The sequence below is a fragment of the Ascaphus truei genome, chromosome 2 (assembly GCF_040206685.1).
Source record: "Ascaphus truei isolate aAscTru1 chromosome 2, aAscTru1.hap1, whole genome shotgun sequence".
Classification (NCBI taxonomy): domain Eukaryota; kingdom Metazoa; phylum Chordata; class Amphibia; order Anura; family Ascaphidae; genus Ascaphus; species Ascaphus truei.
In genome coordinates this window covers 417,226,561-417,248,844 of record NC_134484.1, presented here as the reverse complement: position 1 = coordinate 417,248,844, position 22,284 = coordinate 417,226,561, and the positions used below count along the sequence as shown (strand labels likewise).

Here is a 22,284-nt window from a genome sequence, read left to right as displayed (position 1 = left end):
TGGGGCGAGATTTCCGCAGGGAGAGGCGGCTCTCTCTCTGCAGCAGAAAGAACTCGCCGGGTGAGCCCTTTTCAGAGGGGCTTTCTGCAAACCGTGATAGCAACGCTGCCAAAAAGGGCAATTTAAAAACCATGGCGATTTTTTTTTATCAGAGCTTAGTGCATAGAATAATACTAGGGTAAATACTTGAGAGATAGAAAAGATTTTGATGAGGGTAAAATATATAAGTTCCACCTTAAAAAACCTACTACACAACCAGATATCACTGAGTCCTCAACTGAGTATGAAAACTCTGACTTAGAGAAGGAACCAAACAAAACTCATAAGAAACATCATATGCTGACACGCACTCAGGGAGCTTCACTTCCTTTTTTAGAGGAGACCAGGACAGCATATCCTCAGAGAGGAAGAGGCCGACAAGAAGGGGCCAAAAGAGGTCACGGAAGGGGAAGATACGCTGGGGATCACAGGAGGTCGAGAGGGTACAAACGCTATTAACCCCAACCAGCTTATCCCATACCGCTAGTGACATGATAGGAGGCATGAATCAAGGTCAAATTATTAACCTATCCAACCGTATTCTCAATACAGATCATATAAATGTACTGCTTAAAGGTCTGTCATTTTCCCCAACATCAATGTTTGATACCTTCGAATGGGTTAAAGATTTGAACCTATTCGCAAGGAAGCTGCTATTACACAAACTCTATAAGAGAAGGGATCTACGTATGACTACCAACTTGGGCATAGATCCTCTCACTGAACTTGATGTAGATAACTTGAGCGTACTTACTGACCTAGCAGAAGAATCGGATAGGACAGAGGGTGAGGGTCCTTTCACCTCACTTAAACCCAAATCCAAATTCATGCCCCCTTTAGAAGCCAATTCTAATGTAGCGGTATTTGTCGATCTAGTGACTAAAGAACTAGAGACATTTAGACACCCCCAGAGCAGAGTCAATCGCAATCTGACACATTCTGAGGAATTGGCCCTCAGGGACCTTGAACAAGATAAGGAAATAACCATCAAACCTTCGGATAAAGGAGGTAACCTTGTTATCTTGAGGAGTGAGGATTATGTAGCAGAGAATATACGCCTCCTCTCTGATAGGACCTGTTATGAGGTACTTACATGTGACCCTACTCCGGAATATCAGAAAGCATTCTATAATATTCTATTTGATGCTTTCAAAGGTAACCTTATCACCAAAAGAGAGATGGACTTTATCTTTGTTCAGTCCCCCAAGATTGCGACCTTCTACTCACTACCCAAAATACATAAAAAACAAACACCACCCCCGGGACGTCCGATTGTCTCCAGCATTGGAAATATTACCGAAAATGCCAGCAATTATATTGACCAGGTATTAAGACCATTTGTAACAGCCCTTCCATCGTACCTTAGGGACATGAAGGATATCCTGAACAAACTCAATGACATTACGGTGACAAAAGACACCATCCTAGTGTCACTTGATGTGAAGGTTTTGTATACCTCTATACCACACACTAAGGGCCTAGAGGCGGTTACATACTTCCTGAGAGCAAGGGGGGTGTCTTTTCAGGATCACAGTACCTTTTTGGTCAACCTCTTGGAGTTCGTCCTCACCAAGAACTACTTCCTTTTTAACAACAAACTGTACCACCAGACCCAAGGCACAGCGATGGGGACGTAATGTGCCCCATCCTATGCCAATTTGTACCTGGGCTGGTGGGAGGCGGAAGTGGTTTTTGGTGAACAAAATGAGACTTTCACGGACCATATTGAGATGTGGTACAGATTCATCGATGATGTGTTCTTGATGTGGAGAGGATCCACTGATCTCCTCAAGACCTTCATCGATGGACTGAACCAGAATACTAACAATCTCAGACTCACATATGAGATCGGTCCTGAGAAAATCAACTTTCTCGACCTTACTGTGCAGATCGGAACCAATGGGTTGATCAGCAGTACCATCTACAGAAAGAGTACTGCAAGAAATAGTATACTAAGGGCTACTAGCCATCACCCACCCAACCTTATCAAAGGGATTCCGGTAGGACAGTTCCTACGAATCAAAAGGAACTGTACTGATAACACAGAATTCGAGAAACAAGCCTCATTGATGAGGGAGAGATTCCTAGAACGAGGGTACTCCAAGAATATGGTACATAAGGCATAAAAGAGAGCCAAAAATACACCAAGGGTGGACCTGTTGAAAGACAAAATAGAGACAACATCTGCCAAGACTATCAGGTTTATAGGCACATATAACGAACAATGGACAAAGGCCAGGAGTGTACTCAATAAGCACTGGCACATTCTCAGGGCAGACGAGGACCTCAAAGAAGTGCTTAAACCATACCCAGAAATGACCAGCCGTCGGTCTAAGAACTTAAGAGATAGGCTGGTCAATAGCCACTTTGAGAGCCCTGTCAATAAAACATGGCTCCCTATAAGGCCAGCTGGCAGCTTTAACTGTAAAAACTGCAAAGCGTGCTCGGTCATAGTAAACGCAAAAACCTTCATGAACTGGGATAACACACGTCAATTTAGTATACGAAAGTTTATTAATTGCAAAACCCCAGGGGTAATCTATATGGCAGAGTGCGTTTGCTCGCTGAAATATATAGGAAAGACCAGGCGCCCATTCAGGGTTAGGGTCCTCGAACACCTGGGTAACATCAGGAATGGAGTGGACACTCCGGTGGCAAGGCACGTCAATGAGCACCACCAGGGTGACCATACAGTACTCACCTTCAAGGGCATAGACCAACTGTCCATGGGCATTCGGAAAGGGAATTGGGACCAAGAGCTACTGAAAATAGAGTCCCGGTGGATATACACCCTAAAAACCCTAAGCCCAAGGGGTCTAAATGAGGGTTTTGTATATAGCCCATTCATATAGTCCATACATGTAGCCTAGCTGTGCAAACATGTTGTGCACTTAGAGTACCATATAAAATCATAGTGACCATTCACTCTCACTACCATTCCTCTGCTGTAATCCCTTACAGCCTCATTTTTATTTTTATTATGGTGTCAGCAAACACATAAACCCCTGTGCACTCTCTATAGAGTCCATGGATATATATGCAACTAATGCTTCTATTGACAATACGATAATGGACACAGTGGGCAGCATTAGGTTCTTTACCTAAGATCAGGATTCTATCTCCTATCCCACGGACGCTAAGTACTCAACTAGTGTACATGAATAGGGGATTGAGTAACCTATCAGAGCTCACGCTCGTCTACAAAAGGTGGGGGCAACAACCAAAGCCCCTCCCAGCCTTGAGAAAGCTTGTGCCATAGCGAAACGTACGTTGGCAAGTGACGTCATCACGTCAGAGGGGCGGGACTAACGCTCGTGATCGGAGCGCTCCCGGCACCCACACAAACTCCCCAATAGAGAGTTTGTTTAAGCATTGAGCTTGAGACTTAATTATACTAAGCAGCAACCGTGTGTGTACCAGTGTGATCACTAAGCATTAGCTAGTGTGTATACAGCCACAGAACAGAAGCACAGTGCTTGCCTTTTTATGCTACCAGCTTCTCCTGTGTTTTTATTGTTCCTGAGTGTATGTAGACACTACTTGTGTACTACAATATTTTTTCTACCTACCTGGACTTATGGTCACTTGTGTACAGCAGATACATCCATCTAGATATCTGCATTTAGGTACAATTCAAGTGAGTGTATGTGAGTGATTGACTTGTTAACCTCCATGGTGGTCTGAATTGCTGCCCCCCCCCCTTCCCCCAGGGATCAGAGCAGCGACCTGCTGATACAGACTACCCTATGACTGGTGACTTTAGTCTGTCCCCTGGGAACCTACTATAGCTAACTACTCACTTGTTTCACCTACCTATATATACTTGGTGATGTGATATACATATATATACCACTCACTTTGATAGCCACAAGTAGCTGTACCTGTGACCAAGTACTTACGGACACAGTCTCCAGGAGGCATTGATTACATCTGGCTCTACCCTGCACATATCATCAAGGGCAGTAGCATACTCTATACACTTGAGACCTGGTATTTTTTACTTTCGCTGCGCTTTTTTGGCTCTATAGAGTCTCATTTATTTGGGCACTTAGCGTCCTACTATATTTTAATATTGAGTTAAGACTCTAATAAATGGTTTTTATCGTGTACATATTACTTATCAACATATACACATATCCTTTGTTTAGTGTACTCTGTGCATCTGCTTGAGTGCTCTCCATTGGGGTCCCTTTCTCTCACAAGTCTTAGTGCATAGGACCCTTAGCGCTAAAGGGAACTACTGGCAGTGTTATATTGCATGGGTTAAATGTAAGTGACGGTGTCCTTTTAAAAACCATGTAAAATCTTTAATGTTTACATGGTAACCAAAAGCCTTGTTTTCTTTTACAATACTTACCTAATCCCTTGCTGTATCTGTTGGTGCAATAAAACATAATTATACAAGCTATTATTTTCCACATCAAACAATGGAACAATTGGGTTACATTTATATTGTATGTTGACATTGTAAGACTTGAACTTACAAGGACATTTTCAACACTGACAAACAATTATCAATTCATTCTTCTTTCTTTAATTTCCCTTCTTTTTTTATTAAATAAAAAAGTGTTAGTAGCTGTATTGCTCCCAGAAAGAGTAAGATACTTTGTACAGTAAACTCTTTAATCAGACATGACCTCCTATGTTTTGTGTTGGACTTCAGAAGCGGTCACATCTAATGAAGAGACCTCTGCAGTCCTGAAAACTTACGCACAAGAAAACCTTGTATGCTTGATATGTTGGTCTATTAAAAAGGTATCACAACCTTGGACTGAATTGGACTGAATGAGTACAAAGTATGTACAGAAGATATATGTATGTTGTAATTGTTGAATTGCCTCCCCCTATACCCACCTCACAATTTTCTGTACTGCAATTTTTTACAAGATCAGGAAATCCCAATTGAGATACTTCTATCAGCAATTTCGGGGATCCATAATACTGGGAAAGAACCTAAGGACTGGAAGAATCACCGCCCCATATCTCTGATAAATGTAGATATCAACATTTTTTCTAAAATACTGTCAACAATACTTAATGATCTACTTCCAAGCCTAGTCCACCTTGACCAGGTGGGGTTTATTCTAGGCAAACAGGCCCCTAATAATAGGAGTATTAAAGATAAATCCACATTGCTAAAATGAACAACTTCCCCACTATGCTTCTCTCGCTAGGTGTCGAAAAGGCATTTGACGGTGGATTGGAGATATCAATTTACGACACTACGGGCTTTCAAACTTAAAGAGACTTTTGTGACTTGAATCAAATTTAGGCTACTTAGGTCCCCAAAGGCCTTTATTTGTAATGCAGAAAAGGTATCTGAGCAGTTCCACATTCAAAATGGAACTAGACAGGGTTGTCCCCTTTCACCACTTCTTATTGCCCTCACAATTGAGTCCTTGGACTGAATGATCCGTAGTAACCCAGACATTTTAAGAGTTAAGATTGGAGGCAAAGACTATAAATTAAGCCTGTTTGCGGATGATATTATGCAAACTCTTACCAACACACATGTATCCCCTCCAAACCCTTTATAACATTGTAGGTCGTTTTGAAACAGTCTCAGGTTTCAAGGTGAAGACAAGTAAATTGAATGCATTTAACATCAACCTCTCTCCTGAATCTGTAAGGCTGGCATCTCTAAATTTCAATTTCAAATGGCTAAAGAACACAATCATCTATCTAGGAATCAAACTAACCAACTCATACTCCACTCTCTACCAAGCCAACTTCCCATATATGTACGTATCCCTTAAAAAAAAGGCCTTGCATATAGTCACACTACTCAATATCATGGATCGGTATGATATATGCACTGAAAATGACCCTCCTTTTCCGAAAATGTTATACCTTTTCAGAACCCTTCCGATCCCCATTGGATCTAAGGATCTGCAAAATCTACAGAAGAGTTTGTTCCATTTTATATGGAAGGGAAAAAAACAGAACAGAAAAGTTCTGATTCTCCCCAGTGTAGAAGGTGGTTTAGCAGTCTCCTGCTTGCAAACCTAATGTCAAGCATCACAAGTAACAAAATTGGCCTGGAATGCCTTGCCCACCAAGTTCGATGGTTTGAAATAGAGCATTTCCTCCTAGAGCCCCTCCATAGATCGGCCATGCTGTGGCTTCATATAAAGGCAAGAATAATTACAAGTAGGACATTACCAACAATGGAATATGACTCCGGCCCGTATACACAAAGTCAACAAGCACACTTCCCCCCTGTGCTTCAGGGGGTGTGGCCAGGTGTTCACGCTCCTCATCAACATGCTAGGTACATCTTTCAGACCCTCTCCATGAGAGGCACTTCTCCATAGAAAGTCCCTTAAGACTAATGGCAGTTAGAGGAAATTGCTAAACCATATTTTTTCAGCAACAACGTGCGACATCTCAAAGACCTGGCCCCCAACCTCCCGGCAGTTATTAACAAAGTGTGGTATATCATATTTCTTGAGAAACGTACAGCTTGCCTCAACGACTCTTCTGATAAATTTATGAAACCTTGGGACCCCTAGGTCACGAAATGGGAGCACTAATCTTTCGACAGGTCCACCATGGCATTGTAATGTGTGATGAAGCCATGACAGTAACAACCTACCTGATGGTGTTTGTGATTGTTGGTCTAAAGACATGCAATATAGAATGTATGGATGTATGTACATAGTTGGTTATCTACCCATATCTAGACAAGTCTGCAAAATCATCCCCCCTTCCCTCCCATAATTTGGAACTATATACATTATTATGTGTTCTGTGATGTTTCAACCACAATATTCCCTTTTCTTTTTTGAGCCCCATAAAACATTTTTCAAAAGAAAAAAAATGAATGGGGGATAATATATATAACACACACACAAAAATGTAGCGCTAAGGTGGGGATCTAATTAGATTGAGAATAGTGCAAAATTAATTAAAATACTAATATATTAATAGTGATGTGAATATATACTACTAATCTAATAATATAATAAATTCCTATATAGTGATAAGTGGAACAATAAAAAGTGTAAATTGCTTAAATCCAAAAAGGTATGTCCAAATAGTTCCACTTGGTGAATAATCCAGAGAGGCACAAAGTCCAACAAACCAATCCTATGGAGCACTTTGCAGCTTCAGGAGTAAGCCATCCACTGTAAACCTAAAAACACAGAGAAGCACAAGCTCCATAGCATAAATCTAGAAGAGCCCGGCAAATGCTGGGTGCACCTGGTCAAATGAAAGCCTCATGCAGCTCCTGTCACAAGCTGGCGCCACTTTTCAGTGTCTCACAGAGCCTGTGTAACTATCCTCCGTCACTGCATCAATTCCCAGCAAGGAGAGGGTCAGCTGGCTTGGCTGTATTGGTTGTCTCGGCTGCTACGAGTCCAGGAACTCCTCGTGTCACCGCCCGTGCGTGATGACGTCACCACGTCCCTACGCGTTTCGTCACGCAAAGTGACTTCATCAGGGGATATCTGATTGGTCCACACTAGCCAATTAAATAGGCTAGAGCAAGTAAAATGAATCCAGGCCTGCCAAAGCTGATTCAGCAGACTCCATACATTGTTGCTGCTAAGTAAACTCAATCGGAATCGTGGAAAGTGCTGAAGCTGATTCAACAGACTGAATGTAATGTGATACCATGTATGTGCTAGAAAATTCATCATAAAAATACACTTAGTAATACTCAAAAAATAAAAAAATATATAAACAATAGTCACATTGTTAATTTATTTTTATGTATAGTGTGGACAATTACAATAGTACACCCTACAAACAATAATTTAAACTACAAAATTTAATTACTTATGTATATTAAACTGGGGTATTATGATGATGAATTTTCTAGCACATACATGGTATCACATTACATTCAGTCTGTTGAATCAGCTTCAGCAGTTTCCACGATTCCGATTGAGTTTACTTAGCAGCAACAATGTATGGAGTCTGCTAAATCAGCTTCGGCAGGCCTGGATTGATTTTACTTGCTCTAGCCCAGAGTTTCTCAATTCCAGTCCTCAAGGACCACTAACAGTGCAGGTTTTAAGGGTATCCTCTCATTAGCACAGGAAGCTCACTCATTTTGACCGAACGCCTGTGCTCCAGCAGGTGTATACTAAAAACCTGCACTGTAAGTGGGACTTGAGGGCTGGAGATGGGAACCTCTGCTCTAGCCTATTTAATTGGCTAGTGTGGACCAATCAATCAGATATCCCCTGATGAAGTCACTTTGCGTGACGAAAAGCGTAGGGACGTGGTGACGTCATCACGCACGGGCGGTGACACGAGGAGTTCCTGGACTCGTAGCAGCCGAGACAACCAATACAGCCAAGCCAGCTGACCCTCTCCTTGCTGGGAATTGATGCAGCGACGGAGGATAGTTACACAGGCTCTGTGAGACACCCAAAAGTGGCGCCAGCTTGTGACAGGAGCTGCATGAGGTTTTCATTTGACCAGGTGCACCCAGCATTTGCCGGGCTCTTCTACCCCCACTGATGACATCCCACAGAGATTTCTCTCCCATGAATGTGTAGATTTAAAATCTTGTAAGTGCAATTCCTTGGGACTTCTTTTGCTTATTAAATGTACCTTGATTTTACACAGAATTATGCTATGGAGCTTGCGCTTCTCTGTGTTTTGTGGTTTTGTGGTTGTGTGGTGTGTGTGTGTATATATGTATATATATATATATATGCAAATACAACTGTATGCTCATCTGCATGTCTTCGGCAGGTCTGCAACCCCGCCTTTCCCCATTATCACCCAGCATACAGCACTTCCACTGCAGCAAGGGATTCTGGGAAATGACATACAAATGAGCACACTGACACTGTGTGCTCATTTGCATGTCATTTCCCAGAATCCCTTGCTGCAGTGGAAGTGCTGTATGCTGGGTGATAATGGGGAAAGGCGGGGTTGCAGACCTGCCGAAGACATGCAGATGAGCATACAGTTGTATTTGCATATTTGCTTTCCTGTGGAGGGTTTTTGTCACTTTTTTTACTCACCATAACTTAACTCAGTATTATGGTATAGCCTATCCCATAGCCTCTTATGCATATCCAGTTAAAATCAACCCCACACTGATGAGACCCATCAAGGTCGAAACAGCTGTCTGTGGGTGGTTTTCTGGGTATGCACCTTAACCCTGGCTGTGCTAAAAGCTTAAGCCTATAGGGAACCATGTTAAAAATGGTTTTTGAGGCAAAAAGTGACACTGTGTGCTCATTTGCATGTCATTTCCCAGAATCCCTTGCTGCAGTGGAAGTGCTGTATGCTGGGTGATAATGGGGAAAGGCTGGGTTGCAGACCTGCCGAAGACATGCAGATGAGCATACAGTTGTATTTGCATATTTGCTTTCCTGTGGAGGGTTTTTGTCACTTTTTTTACTCACCATAACTTAACTCAGTATTATTATTATTATATATATATATATATATATACAGTGTTCGACAAATCACCCAAAAATCTACTCGCCCAACCAAAAAATCTACTCGCCACCTAGTCCCGCCCCCAGCTCCGCCCCTAGTCCCGCCCCCAACTCCGCCCCTAGTCCCGCCCCCAACCCCGCTTTAAAATAAAATATATAAATAAAATACATTTAATAAATTCCTAGTCAGAACAACATTCGTTTTTGACATAAATGTATTTATTATATTACATTATAATACAATTAGTCGTGTGTGTGTGCGTGTGTGTGTGTGTGTGTCAATGTCGGATCTAGAAATAAAAGCCAGAAGTGAATGACTAGTTTCCTGAATCCCTTAACCAGTGTCTTGACGTTGGCGCTTCACAGAGAGAGAGACAGACAGACACACACACACACACACACACACACACACAGAGCGGCACACCCACACACACACAGAGAGAGAGAGACACATACACAAACACACACACAGAGAGCGGCACACCCACACACAGAGAGAGAGACCCACACACACAAACACACACATAGAGAGAGAAAGAGAGACACACAGAGAAAGAGAGAGAATGAGAGACACACACACAGAGAATGAGAGACAGAGAGAGTGCGACAGAGAGCGCGAAGAAGAGAGTGCGACAGAGAGAGCGAAGAAGAGAGTGCGACAGAGAGAGCGAAGAAGAGAGTGCGACAGAGAGAGCGAAGAAGAGAGTGCGACAGAGAGAGCGAAGAAGAGAGTGCAACAGAGAGGGAGAGGGTGACAGAGAGAGGGCGAGAGGGAGAGGGTGGGTGACACAGGGAGAGGGTGATACGGAGAGGGAGAGGGAGGGTGACAAGGAGAGGGAGGGTGACAGGGAGAGGGTGACAGGGAGAGGGTGACACAGGGAGAGGGTGACACAGAGAGAGGGTGACACAGAGAGAGAGAGGGTGACACAGGGAGAGAGAGGGTGACACAGGGAGAGGGAGGGTGACACAGGGAGAGGGAGGGTGACACAGGGAGAGGGAGGGTGACACAGGGAGAGGGAGGGTGACACAGGGAGAGGGAGGGTGACACAGGGAGAGGGAGGGTGACACAGGGAGAGGGAGGGTGACACAGGGAGAGGGAGGGTGACACAGGGAGAGGGGGAGGGTGACACAGGGAGAGGGGGAGGGTGACACAGGGAGAGGGGGAGGGTGACACAGGGAGAGGGGGAGGGGGAGGGTGACACAGGGAGAGGGGAGGGTGACACAGGGAGAGGGGAGGGTGACACAGGGAGAGGGGAGGGTGACACAGGGAGAGGGGGAGGGTGACACAGGGAGAGGGGGAGGGTGACACAGGGAGAGGGAGGGTGACACAGGGAGAGGGAGGGTGACACAGGGAGAGGGAGGGTGACACAGGGAGAGGGAGGGTGACACAGGGAGAGGGAGGGTGACACAGGGAGAGGGGAGGGTGACACAGGGAGAGGGGAGGGTGACACAGGGAGAGGGGAGGGTGACACAGGGAGAGGGGAAGGTGACACAGGGAGAGGGGGAGGGTGACACAGGGAGAGGGGGAGGGTGACACAGGGAGAGGGGGAGGGTGACACAGGGAGAGGGGGAGGGTGACACAGGGAGAGGGGGAGGGTGACACAGGGAGAGGGGGAGGGTGACACAGGGAGAGGGGGAGGGTGACACAGGGAGAGGGTGACACAGGGAGAGGGTGACACAGGGAGAGGGTGACACAGGGAGAGAGAGGGTGACACAGGGAGAGGGAGGGTGACACAGGGAGAGGGAGGGTGACACAGGGAGAGGGAGGGTGAAACAGGGAGAGGGGGAGGGTGACACAGGGAGAGGGGAGGGTGACACAGGGAGAGGGGAGGGTGACACAGGGAGAGGGGAGGGTGACACAGGGAGAGGGAGAGGGGGAGGCTGACACAGGGAGAGGGGAGGGTGACACAGGGAGAGGGGAGGGTGACACAGGGAGAGGGGAGGGTGACACAGGGAGAGGGGAGGGTGACACAGGGAGAGGGGAGGGTGACGGAGAGGGGGAGGGTGACAGGGAGAGGGTGGGTGACACAGGGAGAGGGAGGGTGACACAGGGAGAGGGAGGGTGACACAGGGAGAGGGAGGGTGACACAGGGAGAGGGAGGGTGACACAGGGAGAGGGAGGGTGACACAGGGAGAGGAAGGGTGACACAGGGAGAGGGAGGGTGACACAGGGAGAGGGAGGGTGACACAGGGAGAGGGAGGGTGACACAGGGAGAGGGAGGGTGACACAGGGAGAGGGGCGGGTGACACAGGGAGAGGGGAGGGTGACACAGGGAGAGGGGAGGGTGACACAGGGGGAGGGGAGGGTGACACAGGGAGAGGGGAGGGTGACACAGGGAGAGGGGGAGGGTGACACAGGGAGAGTGACACAGGGAGAGGGGGAGGGTGACACAGGGAGAGGGGGAGGGTGACACAGGGAGAGGGGCAGGGTGACACAGGGAGATGGGGAGGGTGACACAGGGAGAGGGGAGGGTGACACAGGGAGAGGGGGAGGGTGACACAGGGAGAGGGGGAGGGTGACACAGGGAGAGGGGGAGGGTGACACAGGGAGAGGGGGAGGGTGACACAGGGAGAGGGGGAGGGTGACACAGGGAGAGGGGGAGGGTGACAGGGAGAGGGTGGGTGACACAGGGAGAGGGAGAGAGGATGACACAGGGAGAGGGAGGGTGACAGAGGGAGAGGGTGACACAGGGAGAGGGTGAGGGTGACACTGGGAGAGGGAGAGAGGGTGACACAAGGAGAGGGAGGGTGATACAGGGAGAGGGTGACACAGGGAGAGGGAGAGAGGGTGACACACTCACAGACACACAGACACTAACACTCACTCAGACACACTCACTCAGACAAACTCACACTCACACACAAACACTCACCCGTAAGGCAGGGGGGTCGCACATGGCAGCGGGGGCCTGCGCACGGCAGGAGGGCCTCTGCAAGGGGCCGCGCCCCATCCAGAGTGGGACGCCGACGCCGCAGTATTCACTGATAGATGTGCTTAGAGCAGGGAGAGGCTCCGGTGAGGGGATTTCCCCTGCTTAGAGCAGGGAGAGGCTCCGGTGAGGGGATTTCCCCTGCTTAGAGCAGGGAGAGGCTCCGGTGAGGGGATTTCCCCTGCTTAGAGCAGGGAGAGGCACGTGTGGGGTGAGGGGGGGGGTCACGGAGGCCGGGAGAGATTGGGGTGAGGGGGGGGGGTGGATGGCCCGATGGGAGGGCGTGGTGGATGGCCCGGTACGATGGGGGGGCGGGTGGCCCGATGCGAGGAGGGGCGGATGGCCCGGTGCGAGGGGGGGGGCGGATGGCCCGGTGCGAGGGGGGGGGCGGATGGCCCGGTGCGAGGGGGGGGGGGCGGGTGGCCCAGTGCGAGGGGGGGGGGGGCGGATGGCCCGATGGGAGGGTGTGACAGATGGCCCTGCAGGGGCCTGAGGCAGACAAGCATGGAAGGGGCTGGCTGCCGGAAGGGGGAGGAGTAGAAGCGCTGAGGAGGGAGGCCACTGCTCAGAGAGCCGGAGGCGGGGTAATCTCCCGCAACAACATGAACCCGCCTCTGGCTTTGTTTTTTTTTTCTCCAGCGCGAGCGCAGGAAAAGCAGCAGCGCGAGCGCAGGATATTTAAAAAACACATGTGTGCTGCTTGGGCCAATATTTACTCGCCCGGGGGTTAAATCCACCCGCCCCGGGCGAGTAAATGTATATAATTGTCGAACACTGTGTATGTATGTGTGTGTATATATATATATATATATATATATATATATATATATATATATATATATATATATATATATATATATATATAAAATTTTAATTAAAAATTTTCACTTTAAGAATGATTTACATTTCTAAAAAAAAAAATCTTAAAAATATATGTATTTTACCTGCTACTTAGACATGCCCCTTTCAATATTCCCAGACTCACCTCTCACACCCTCCAAAAGAAAACAAAAAGGTCTCCTGTCTGTCCCAAAGGAGTATGTTTCTTATACAACTCAAACGCCACTGTTCAGGGAGTGATCATTACCTCCGCCTACCTCTGCATTGCTGTCACTCAGCAGGTCTCATGAGCCACTTGGAACAGCTACAGTCTGGAGACCCCAGCAACAAATGGACTGCAATGAGTGTATAATCAAAGCGTTCTGCAAACCTGACCAACATTGGCAACATCTCCACAAGAGTGTCTGACAGCGAGTTACCTGCATTTTGTAATGTTTCGATGTTCTGGGGCCGGGTAGCGAGCTCAGCAACGGTTTGAACAAACTGAATCCTAGCCCTCTGATACTGCTCGAAAACTGGAGACAAGGGACAAGGGTGTTAGTAAAGAAAACATGATTTATTTCCTTTGTATCCGGAGCATTGCATGGGTTAAATAAAAAAGAAGTTAAAGAAAACTACTGCATTGCACTATACCATCCAAATTTCCCATGAATTACCCATTCTACATAGAGATGCAAAACCATGAAGAAGGAGAGGAGTTATTAGCGCTCCAAAATCCTAAATCTTTTGAAAAGTCAATAATCCTGAACATTTCTTTTTGACGAGTTTGGTGCCAGTGCAAATACACGGCAGATTCTTGTTGGTTTAAAGGTGCAGCCTCATATACGACCATAACAAATTAAAATATGCATAAATTATATATTTTTGTAAGAAACAAATTAGACAAATATACATAATTTAAATGATTAGAAAAAAAAGTGTTTGGCAAATTTTCTTTTGGTAAAGTGGGGACTTTATAAGAGCAAAGTGAGTATCTCAACATACGCACCTTCTCCCCTATCATACTACTGACTACTAGAGTATGGGACATGTGTAGATTAAACTCTGGATATAACAGCACTCTAACTAACAGCAATGTCTATCTAACGGCACATTTCAAAATGGCCAATCACGAGTCAAAACATCACAGCTCTGGCGGTAAAACACATTTTGTAGCCCACAATATCTTGTGCACCTCTCAACAATGGCTCCTAAGGCTGAGTCCCCTGTGCCGCTGACCGCGCTCATGCTTGGAGAGCAGTGACGTCACCAACTCTCCAAGCATGAGCGCCGGGTGTCCGCGCTATTTTGCAAGCTCACATGGAGGCGTTGCAGGCAAGATGAGCGTGGTTCAAAGACAGTTGTTTTGTTTACGAAAGCTCCAAGTGTGGGTGAGTGTCCGTGCCTGTGCGCGCTCCGCATGAGCAGGGACATCAAAGTTTAAATAGCCAGAAGCAACCTCGCCAAGCACCGCGCTCAGAGGCACAGGGGACTCAGCCTAAGATTGACAAAGTAAAGACTGGAGAGAAACGAAGGACTACACTATGCATTGCCGATAAAATTGAAATAGTTAAGAAATTAGAAAAAGGCGTAAGCAGGAATGTTTCGATGCGTGAGTACAATGTGGGTTACTTATGTTCCGTAGGTAAGTTGTTCTTTATTTTTCAATACGGTATTTTGTTTAAACTGGCAGCACTGACATGTCCGTTTTTTATTTATACCCCCCTTATACAATGAACTCTCTATATAACGGAATATTTGATATAACAGCACCCACAATTCCCGGAGGTTGCCGTTATATCCAGAATTTACTGTACGAGGTAAAAAGCAAATGTTTCTCTAAGATCCAACAAAAACTTTTTTTCAAAAGTGATTTAAAAAATAAATGTACTTACCTGATTTTATTGAAAAGATCAACTGCTTTGTTTTAATCTACTAAATATATCACTGCTATTAGATGTCTCTGATCCAACCTGCATTGCACCTTTGAGTGCATGGGCAGTGAGGAGTTAGGTTACCATGGTCACCTCCTCTCCTTAGCAGCACTATACACAGCTGCAGTGATCTACATGAAAACATTTGTCTGCACCTTGCCATAGCCTCTTTCTATCCTAATATTTTGGTATACATCTCCATATTTTGTGGTATTGAGGTTGGTTCTTACAGTCTTCTGAATTTATGCATAAGGCTACACTGATAGTGCCGGCGACGTCACGCTGCGGTCGCTGGAAAAATCAAAGTGACTACGAGCGATCGTGACCAAGCCGTCGCTCCGCTTCTACTATAAGCGCACGCGACGACGGCAATGCATTTGTTTTGACGCGATGTCGCGTCGCTGTCGCCAGCACTGTTAGCGCAGCCTTAGGCTGTATCCCCGCTGGCGCTGACCGCGCTCATGCTTGAGCGTCACCAATTCTCTAAGCATGAGTGCCGGGTGTCCCGCCTATTTTACAAGCACGCGCGGGGGGTGGGGGGCATCGCGGGTAAGTTGAGCGCGCTTGAAAGTCAATTTTTTTTGTTTACTCAAGCGCCAAACTTGGGTGAGCGTGCGTGCCCGCACGCGAGCACACCGCATGAGCGGGGACTTACACATATAGACACATGTAAGTAAAAGCGGCAAGCACCGCGCGCTCAGCGCCAGCGGGGACGCAGCCTTATGCAGACAAATAAACAGACATATAATACAGTTCATCAATAAATGAACTAGAAATAAACATTTGCCAAGCTGACTTGGGAATAATGCACTATCTCCAATGAGTTACACAATATGAGATAATTAGGGTTACAGAAGTATATGGAATAATTTACCTTGTAGAACCTGTCTTTGGCTCATGGCTCTTGCTGATTATAACTGATGTGAAGAGATGTCGGGGTCTCCGCCGGCCTGGATGGGTGTGTGTGTGCGGGCCCCGGTGTCTGCTCTCTAGCAACCTCCTGTGTGCCACTGTGTATCCGTCTCCATGGCAACACCAGCGGAAGCGGACGCTCCGAAGAACATGGGTGAAGGGAGGAGGGGGTGAGTGGGGAGGGAAGACGAGACGAGACACGTGTAGTCCGAGCCGCTCTGACGTCACCACAATGGAACTTTCACTCCCCCCCATCCCCATAGATGCAGAAATGAGCCCGCTCTGAGGCAGAAGGGAGAGGAGGGAGGGGCCACGTGCCAGCCGTCGCCATGGCAACAAAAGGGAAGCTGCAGCCGCGGTTAGAGCAATGTGTGTGAGCGTCGGAGGGTGAAGTCAGGCAGTTGCGGTGACGTCACTGCTGCAGAACTTGGCCCCGGCCGCCGGCGGTCACACAGCCGTGCAGAGCCGTGCAATGCCGAGATCAGCCCGGCAGTGAAGGGGTTACTAGGGCAACACAGGGGAAGAAGAATCAGTGATATTACTGACTGGCGCAGATTTGGTCATATCTTTCATTTCCATCACACTGTGATCATTTTATTTATAACGGTGTAAATGCCACACAGGAGCTTGTCGCCGTTATGCTAGACTGAAGGCATACAAATGTGTGGCAATATGTCCAGGCTAATAACTGATACATTTGTGAAATTCATCTTAGTCAAGTTAATTAAAGCCCTTTGACATCCTACATAGGAACTGTAATATGAAAATATATTTTGTATGTATGTCTTTATTTATATAGCGCCATTAATGTACATGCTGTAGCGCTTCACAGTAGTAATACACGTGACAATCATATAAATAACAAATAATACAAATAACAGGTCATGGGAATAAGTGCCTCAGACATAAAAGTAACATTGTAGAAGAGGAGTCTCTGCTCTGAAGAGCTTACAATCTAATTTAAAGGCCTATGCTACTATGAGACTATGTATAACAAATGAAAGTGACAGTGACTTTGTAGTGTTTTTTCAAACAAATCGTTTAATAATTTTACTGTTGAACGATTACACTGAAAAGGTTTTTACAGTCATATTTTATTGTATCCTATTAATGGTATACATTAATATGAGACTATGTTTTATCGCTCTTTTTTACACGTTCTAGCTACACAATGTAATCAATGCAATTTAGGGGAAGTTTAGGTAAACTTTTCTGCACATCATGGCAAAAATGAAATCAGCTTTAACATAATATATTCTAAACAGACCTAGAGGACGAAAAAGGCGGTAATTGGTGGCATTTGTCATCTAATGAAAAAGAGAGTTCTGAGTTATTGGGGCAATTGTTTCAAATAAATTCATGTCGCCCTCCGTGACTGCAACCCAGTGCTCAAATATTATTATATTATAGTACACGTGTTATTTGAAATTATTTTTCATGCATCCCTCATGTTGAATACCAGATTGATACAATTTCAATAACAAGAATGTATATGACCTTTTATATTCATATATATTTTGATAACATCATTTATCAGTGTCAAAAATTGCAGTAAAGTTAAAACTACACAATTATAACCGCCCAACTAAGCTGAATTTGCAAAGGTGTGTATTATGTAGATCAGGGGTGGCTAACTCGAGTCCTCAAGAGCTACCAACAGGTCAGGTTTTCGGGATATCCCTGCTTCAGCATAGGTGGCTCAATCAGTGGCTCAGTCTTTGACTGAAGCAGGGATATCCTGAAAACCTGACCTATTGGTAGCTCTTGAGGACTGGAGTTGCCCACCTTTGATGTAGATTATTTCTGATTGCTGGTTATTCCAAGGGGATTCTGCTCAGATGTTTTAAAAGAACACAAAACGTGATAAATAGTTTCATACATTGTTTCCCAATCTTTGCTCTCACGAGTACTGCATGAACTTTTACAAAACATTAGACCACATTTCATTGCAATCTGCCATGTTTCATGTGAATTTGAGGTTCCAATGGCTCAGAATGTCTGTAGCACAGATTTTACACTAACACTAACTAATGCAATGTTTTTAAACCAAGGTTCCTAGGAACCCTTGGGTTCCCCGAGTATCCTTAAAGGGTTCCCTGCAATTTTCATGTCATTTAAAAATTGTACCAAATACAGAAGAATTTACAATGCATCTGATTTTTCCACACGCTATTTATTAGAGAGGGTTGGGGTTCCGCAGAATTTCACATAGGGTTCCTTAATCTGAAAAAGGTTGGAAACCACTGAACTAATGTATGAATGCAGTGCGCCATTTTCTGCCTGTGTCTGCATCGAATGTAAGGAATATTTTTACATTTGAAACTAATGTGTTACCAGGGAACATTCTTATACAGCAGACATTTGTTATGCTAATTAAAGGTGAAAAAAATGACACTCACTGATGTAGATGTAGATATATCTGATTATAATAAGTGCATCGTGAAACTGCTCTCTAACTGCCTATAGACGTACCGCAAATTACAATCTCATGCCCACATTGGAGCAAAAGTGTTTTCATATATTTATCCTAAGAAACAAGATGAAAATGAAACCATTTACTTGCGTTAACTTCTGCTCCAAAATTGTCTTGATACATCACGCGATAAGTATATGGAAGTCAAATTATATAGCAAAGTCAATTGCAATCACAGATTTCTTCTAGACATACTGTAATTCATCATGACATCCTGTGTAAACCATTTCATTTTACTCGTCGGTAATTGTGGGGAAAAAAGCTCCAGCCACAAAAACTTGGCAATTTTTGAACTTTTTAGGGATCTGATCTTTTCCCATTGTTTCATGACTGTTTTTAAAAAGCCCCCACTTCTGGAATCGTTTGTCTAATTAAGTCTCTAAATTCATTTTCCCAGTTCTAGTACACATTATTTTCATTGTTCATTCTGTTCATTGTATTATTTACCTAGTTGTATATAGCACAACATGTTTGAAATCTAAATGCAAATCTCAGTCTATATATAGACTGAGATTTGCATTTAGTTTTCAAACATGTACTATATATATCAAAAGTGAAATATAATATAAAAATACAAAAAAGGCCCACAAATACAAAAAAGGCCCACACACGTATATATATAGGTGTGTGGGCCTTTTTTGTAATTTTATATTATATTTCACTATTGATATGATCATATTGTGATTTGTGTACTTGTCTGACTTGTAAAATGTCTAAATACAACTTTTTGCAAATTGTACATTCCGTTTAATGATCTTTTTAGAAAGGGAACGTATACAGGGATATACCAAATAAGTAAACATGGGAGGGATGTTGATCCGGGTAGTAATCTCGTCTAAATTTAGCATAGGTTGAACTTGATGGACGCATGTCTTTTTTCAACTTCATCTACTATGTAACTATGTAACTATGTATAGACTCTGCTTTGGACTGAGTTCTTCCCTGACTGTTTTTGCTATATATATTGTACATTTTTTATATGAAAAAAAGAAATACATTTTGTTCTGTAGTCTTTTAGATGTAAAACTCAGATTACATGTGCACAATTTCAACTAAATTTAACATACGCATCAATCTCAAAAAATATGTTGCTCCTGTATTAGGTGGATTATGATGTTGAAATTAGTCTGAATTTATTTCAAGATTAATGAAATCCTGTTAAGTGGAATTTAAGGAAACCTCAAGCTAATGTATTAAGATTGTATTTTGATGTTTCTTGTGCATCAAAATGCCAGTCCTAAAAAGTAATACAAACCTTCAACAAATGTGCATCGTATATGCGACACATGAGTGTTATTTGAAATTATTTGTGACGCATCCCTCATGTTGAATTCCTGGTTGATACAACTTCAATAAATAGAAAGATTTGTATTTTTTTAAAACAAGTATTAATAAATAGCAATTATTCGTGTCATATTATTTATAATAGCCATACTGTAAAAATAATACATTTTGTTAACCTGTGTAATAAAACATCCTGGCTGCATCAAATAAAATTGTGGATTGATACACATCAACTTAATTCTACGCTCAAAGTATTAACAGACTTTTTAGGGTTTATGTCAAATTGAACTTGGCGGATGATTTTGACGCACTTTTAATTGATTTTGTGGCGTACAGAAATGTTATTTTTTGTTACATGTCATTCACATCTGTACGACATCCGCAGTCCATTTTTGCCCACCAAACGACTTGAGGAAAATCATTTGTGATGCAGATAGAGAAATGTGAGCTTAGTACATGAGAGCACACACAAGTGCAATTTAAATTCAGTTTGACATGCACCAATTTTGAGCTAAAAAGCTGCATGCGATGCTTAGTACATAGACCCCTTATCTTCATATCTTTGTATTATAAAGTGTGGTTGGAGTGTGTGTAAAAGGGGGTACTGACTGAGTAAAAGTATTTGTATATTTACAAAGCAACCCTCCATTTCCTCATACATAGAAAAAGTATTTATTTGAAAAATGACCTTAACTCGCCCCTGCCCCCCTTAAGAATAAATAGAACAGGAGCCCTATTTCTAAGAGGTCAGCAAGGCCTGTTATTGTTTAACTGGTTTGGTATCACTTGAAATCAGACAAAGCTACACCCCTCATATATGCACTTTCATCACTGGTTGTAACATTACATTTATTACTATCGATCACTGCCAAGTTGTTCTGTAAAGAGGAAACAAACAACCGTAAAATAACAAAAACATGCTAGCTGGTGATTAGGAGGCACAGGGAATTATTTACCAGAGCAAAAGGAAGAAAAGTGTACGGATTATTATATTTTTTGCTTAAGTGAACACTTGTTATATCCTCCATGTTGTCAATTTTGTGTTACTTTCCCAGCCAGCTTAAATTAAATTCTTCAACCATACACAAACTTCCACACAAAACCTCATTAACTTTGTGTTCCATTTATGGCAGTGTCTGTCTATTAATTGCTGTCCTGCGCAACTGCATTTGAAAAATAGAGTGAATATACAGTGTATAATGTGCTGGATCTGGACTGACGTAAGCCATTGTATGGGGCTTGTGCATCAAAGGCTTGTGGCTGCATCCTAAAATCCCTTTAAGAGCAATAAGAAGTTTTTCTTTGTTATATTTCTTTTTATATGCTTTTATATGGGCTTTTAGTTTTGTCCCCAGTTTTGAGGCTGGGAAACTTTGATATATACATCCTTTTCTGCGGCAGTAATTGTGATAATCTGTCACCTGGCCTCTCTAGTATTCTTGATGTATGTATAGTTTAATTTTTAAAGCACCAACCAGTTATGCATCGCTTCAACAGTTTGACAAACATAACACTACAATTAGTACTACTGTGAAGCGCTATGTACATTAATGGCGCTATATAAATAAAGACATACCATACAATTACAATACAGGGAATATAATAATATAAAGAGAGCTTGCTGTGTCTGAGCCCCAGATCCTTTTGGACATTGTGCTTAATATAATAATATAGATGGGTGAAGTACATCAAGACAAAAATGCAACATTGGTAGATAGTGCTCCCTTCCCTGCCCACAAAAGCTTACACTCTAAACCAGAAGTGGCCAACTCCAGTCCTCAAGGGCCACCAATAGGTCAGGGTTTCAGGATATCCCTGCTTCAGTCGTTGATGGAGCCACCTTTGCTGAAGCAGGGGTATCCTGAAAGTCTGACCTGTTGGTGATCCCTTGAGGACTGGAGTTGCCCACCCCTGCTCTAAACAGTTAAATAGATGCACGGATTCACAATTGCCTACTCTTATTTCTCCAAACGGTATAAAAAGGTCAGCAGGTCAGACAATGCAAGTGCTACATTTATAATAACGGGAAATACAAACTTACCAGCTGCAGTTCAACTCCCCCCTCCCAGTGCAGCACAGACTGGGTGGGAATAATAAGGAGCCGGGCTGGAAGAGAGCAGAGTGAAAAGCACAGAGAGGCAGCAAGGCAGATCTGAGCAGCAGCATATTCTGCACACTGCAAGGGAAGGGAAACAGATGCAGACAGGGGGAGGGAGGAGGAGGAGAGGGGGAAGCGGGAGGGAGGGGGGGTAATGAGGGGGCACCCGAGGGCCAACAGAGAGAAGGGGAAATTGAGGGCATTAAAGGGGCCGACAGAGATGTAGGAAGGCCTGTCAAGTGAATTTTCTTTTAAAACACTCACCGCGTTAATTGCTCCATAGACTCACCGAGTCTCGCCCCTTTGATGCCGGTTAACCCGTGAATGGGGTAATTTGTTGTCCAATGTCCAATCCAATGTCACTGCGTTTGACCTTGACATCTAAGCA

General features: G+C 44.2%; 1 protein-coding gene across 2 annotated transcripts in view; it reads right to left on the bottom strand.

The window, feature by feature from the left end:
• Positions 1-21,975, bottom strand: part of SPAG6 (sperm associated antigen 6) — a 108,345-nt gene extending 86,370 nt beyond the window's left edge. The window contains exons 1-3 of one of the 2 annotated variants that reach the window (XM_075587558.1): positions 21,840-21,975; positions 16,004-16,545; positions 13,636-13,731 (exon numbers count right to left, since the gene is read on the bottom strand). In XM_075587558.1, the coding sequence (XP_075443673.1) occupies positions 13,636-13,731; positions 16,004-16,028 (121 nt within the window). In that variant the 5' untranslated portion in view covers positions 16,029-16,545; positions 21,840-21,975. The remainder of the gene's footprint in view (positions 1-13,635; positions 13,732-16,003; positions 16,546-21,839) is intronic. The other variant, XM_075587557.1, reaches the window with a different exon arrangement.
• Positions 21,976-22,284: the final 309 nt, after the last annotated feature.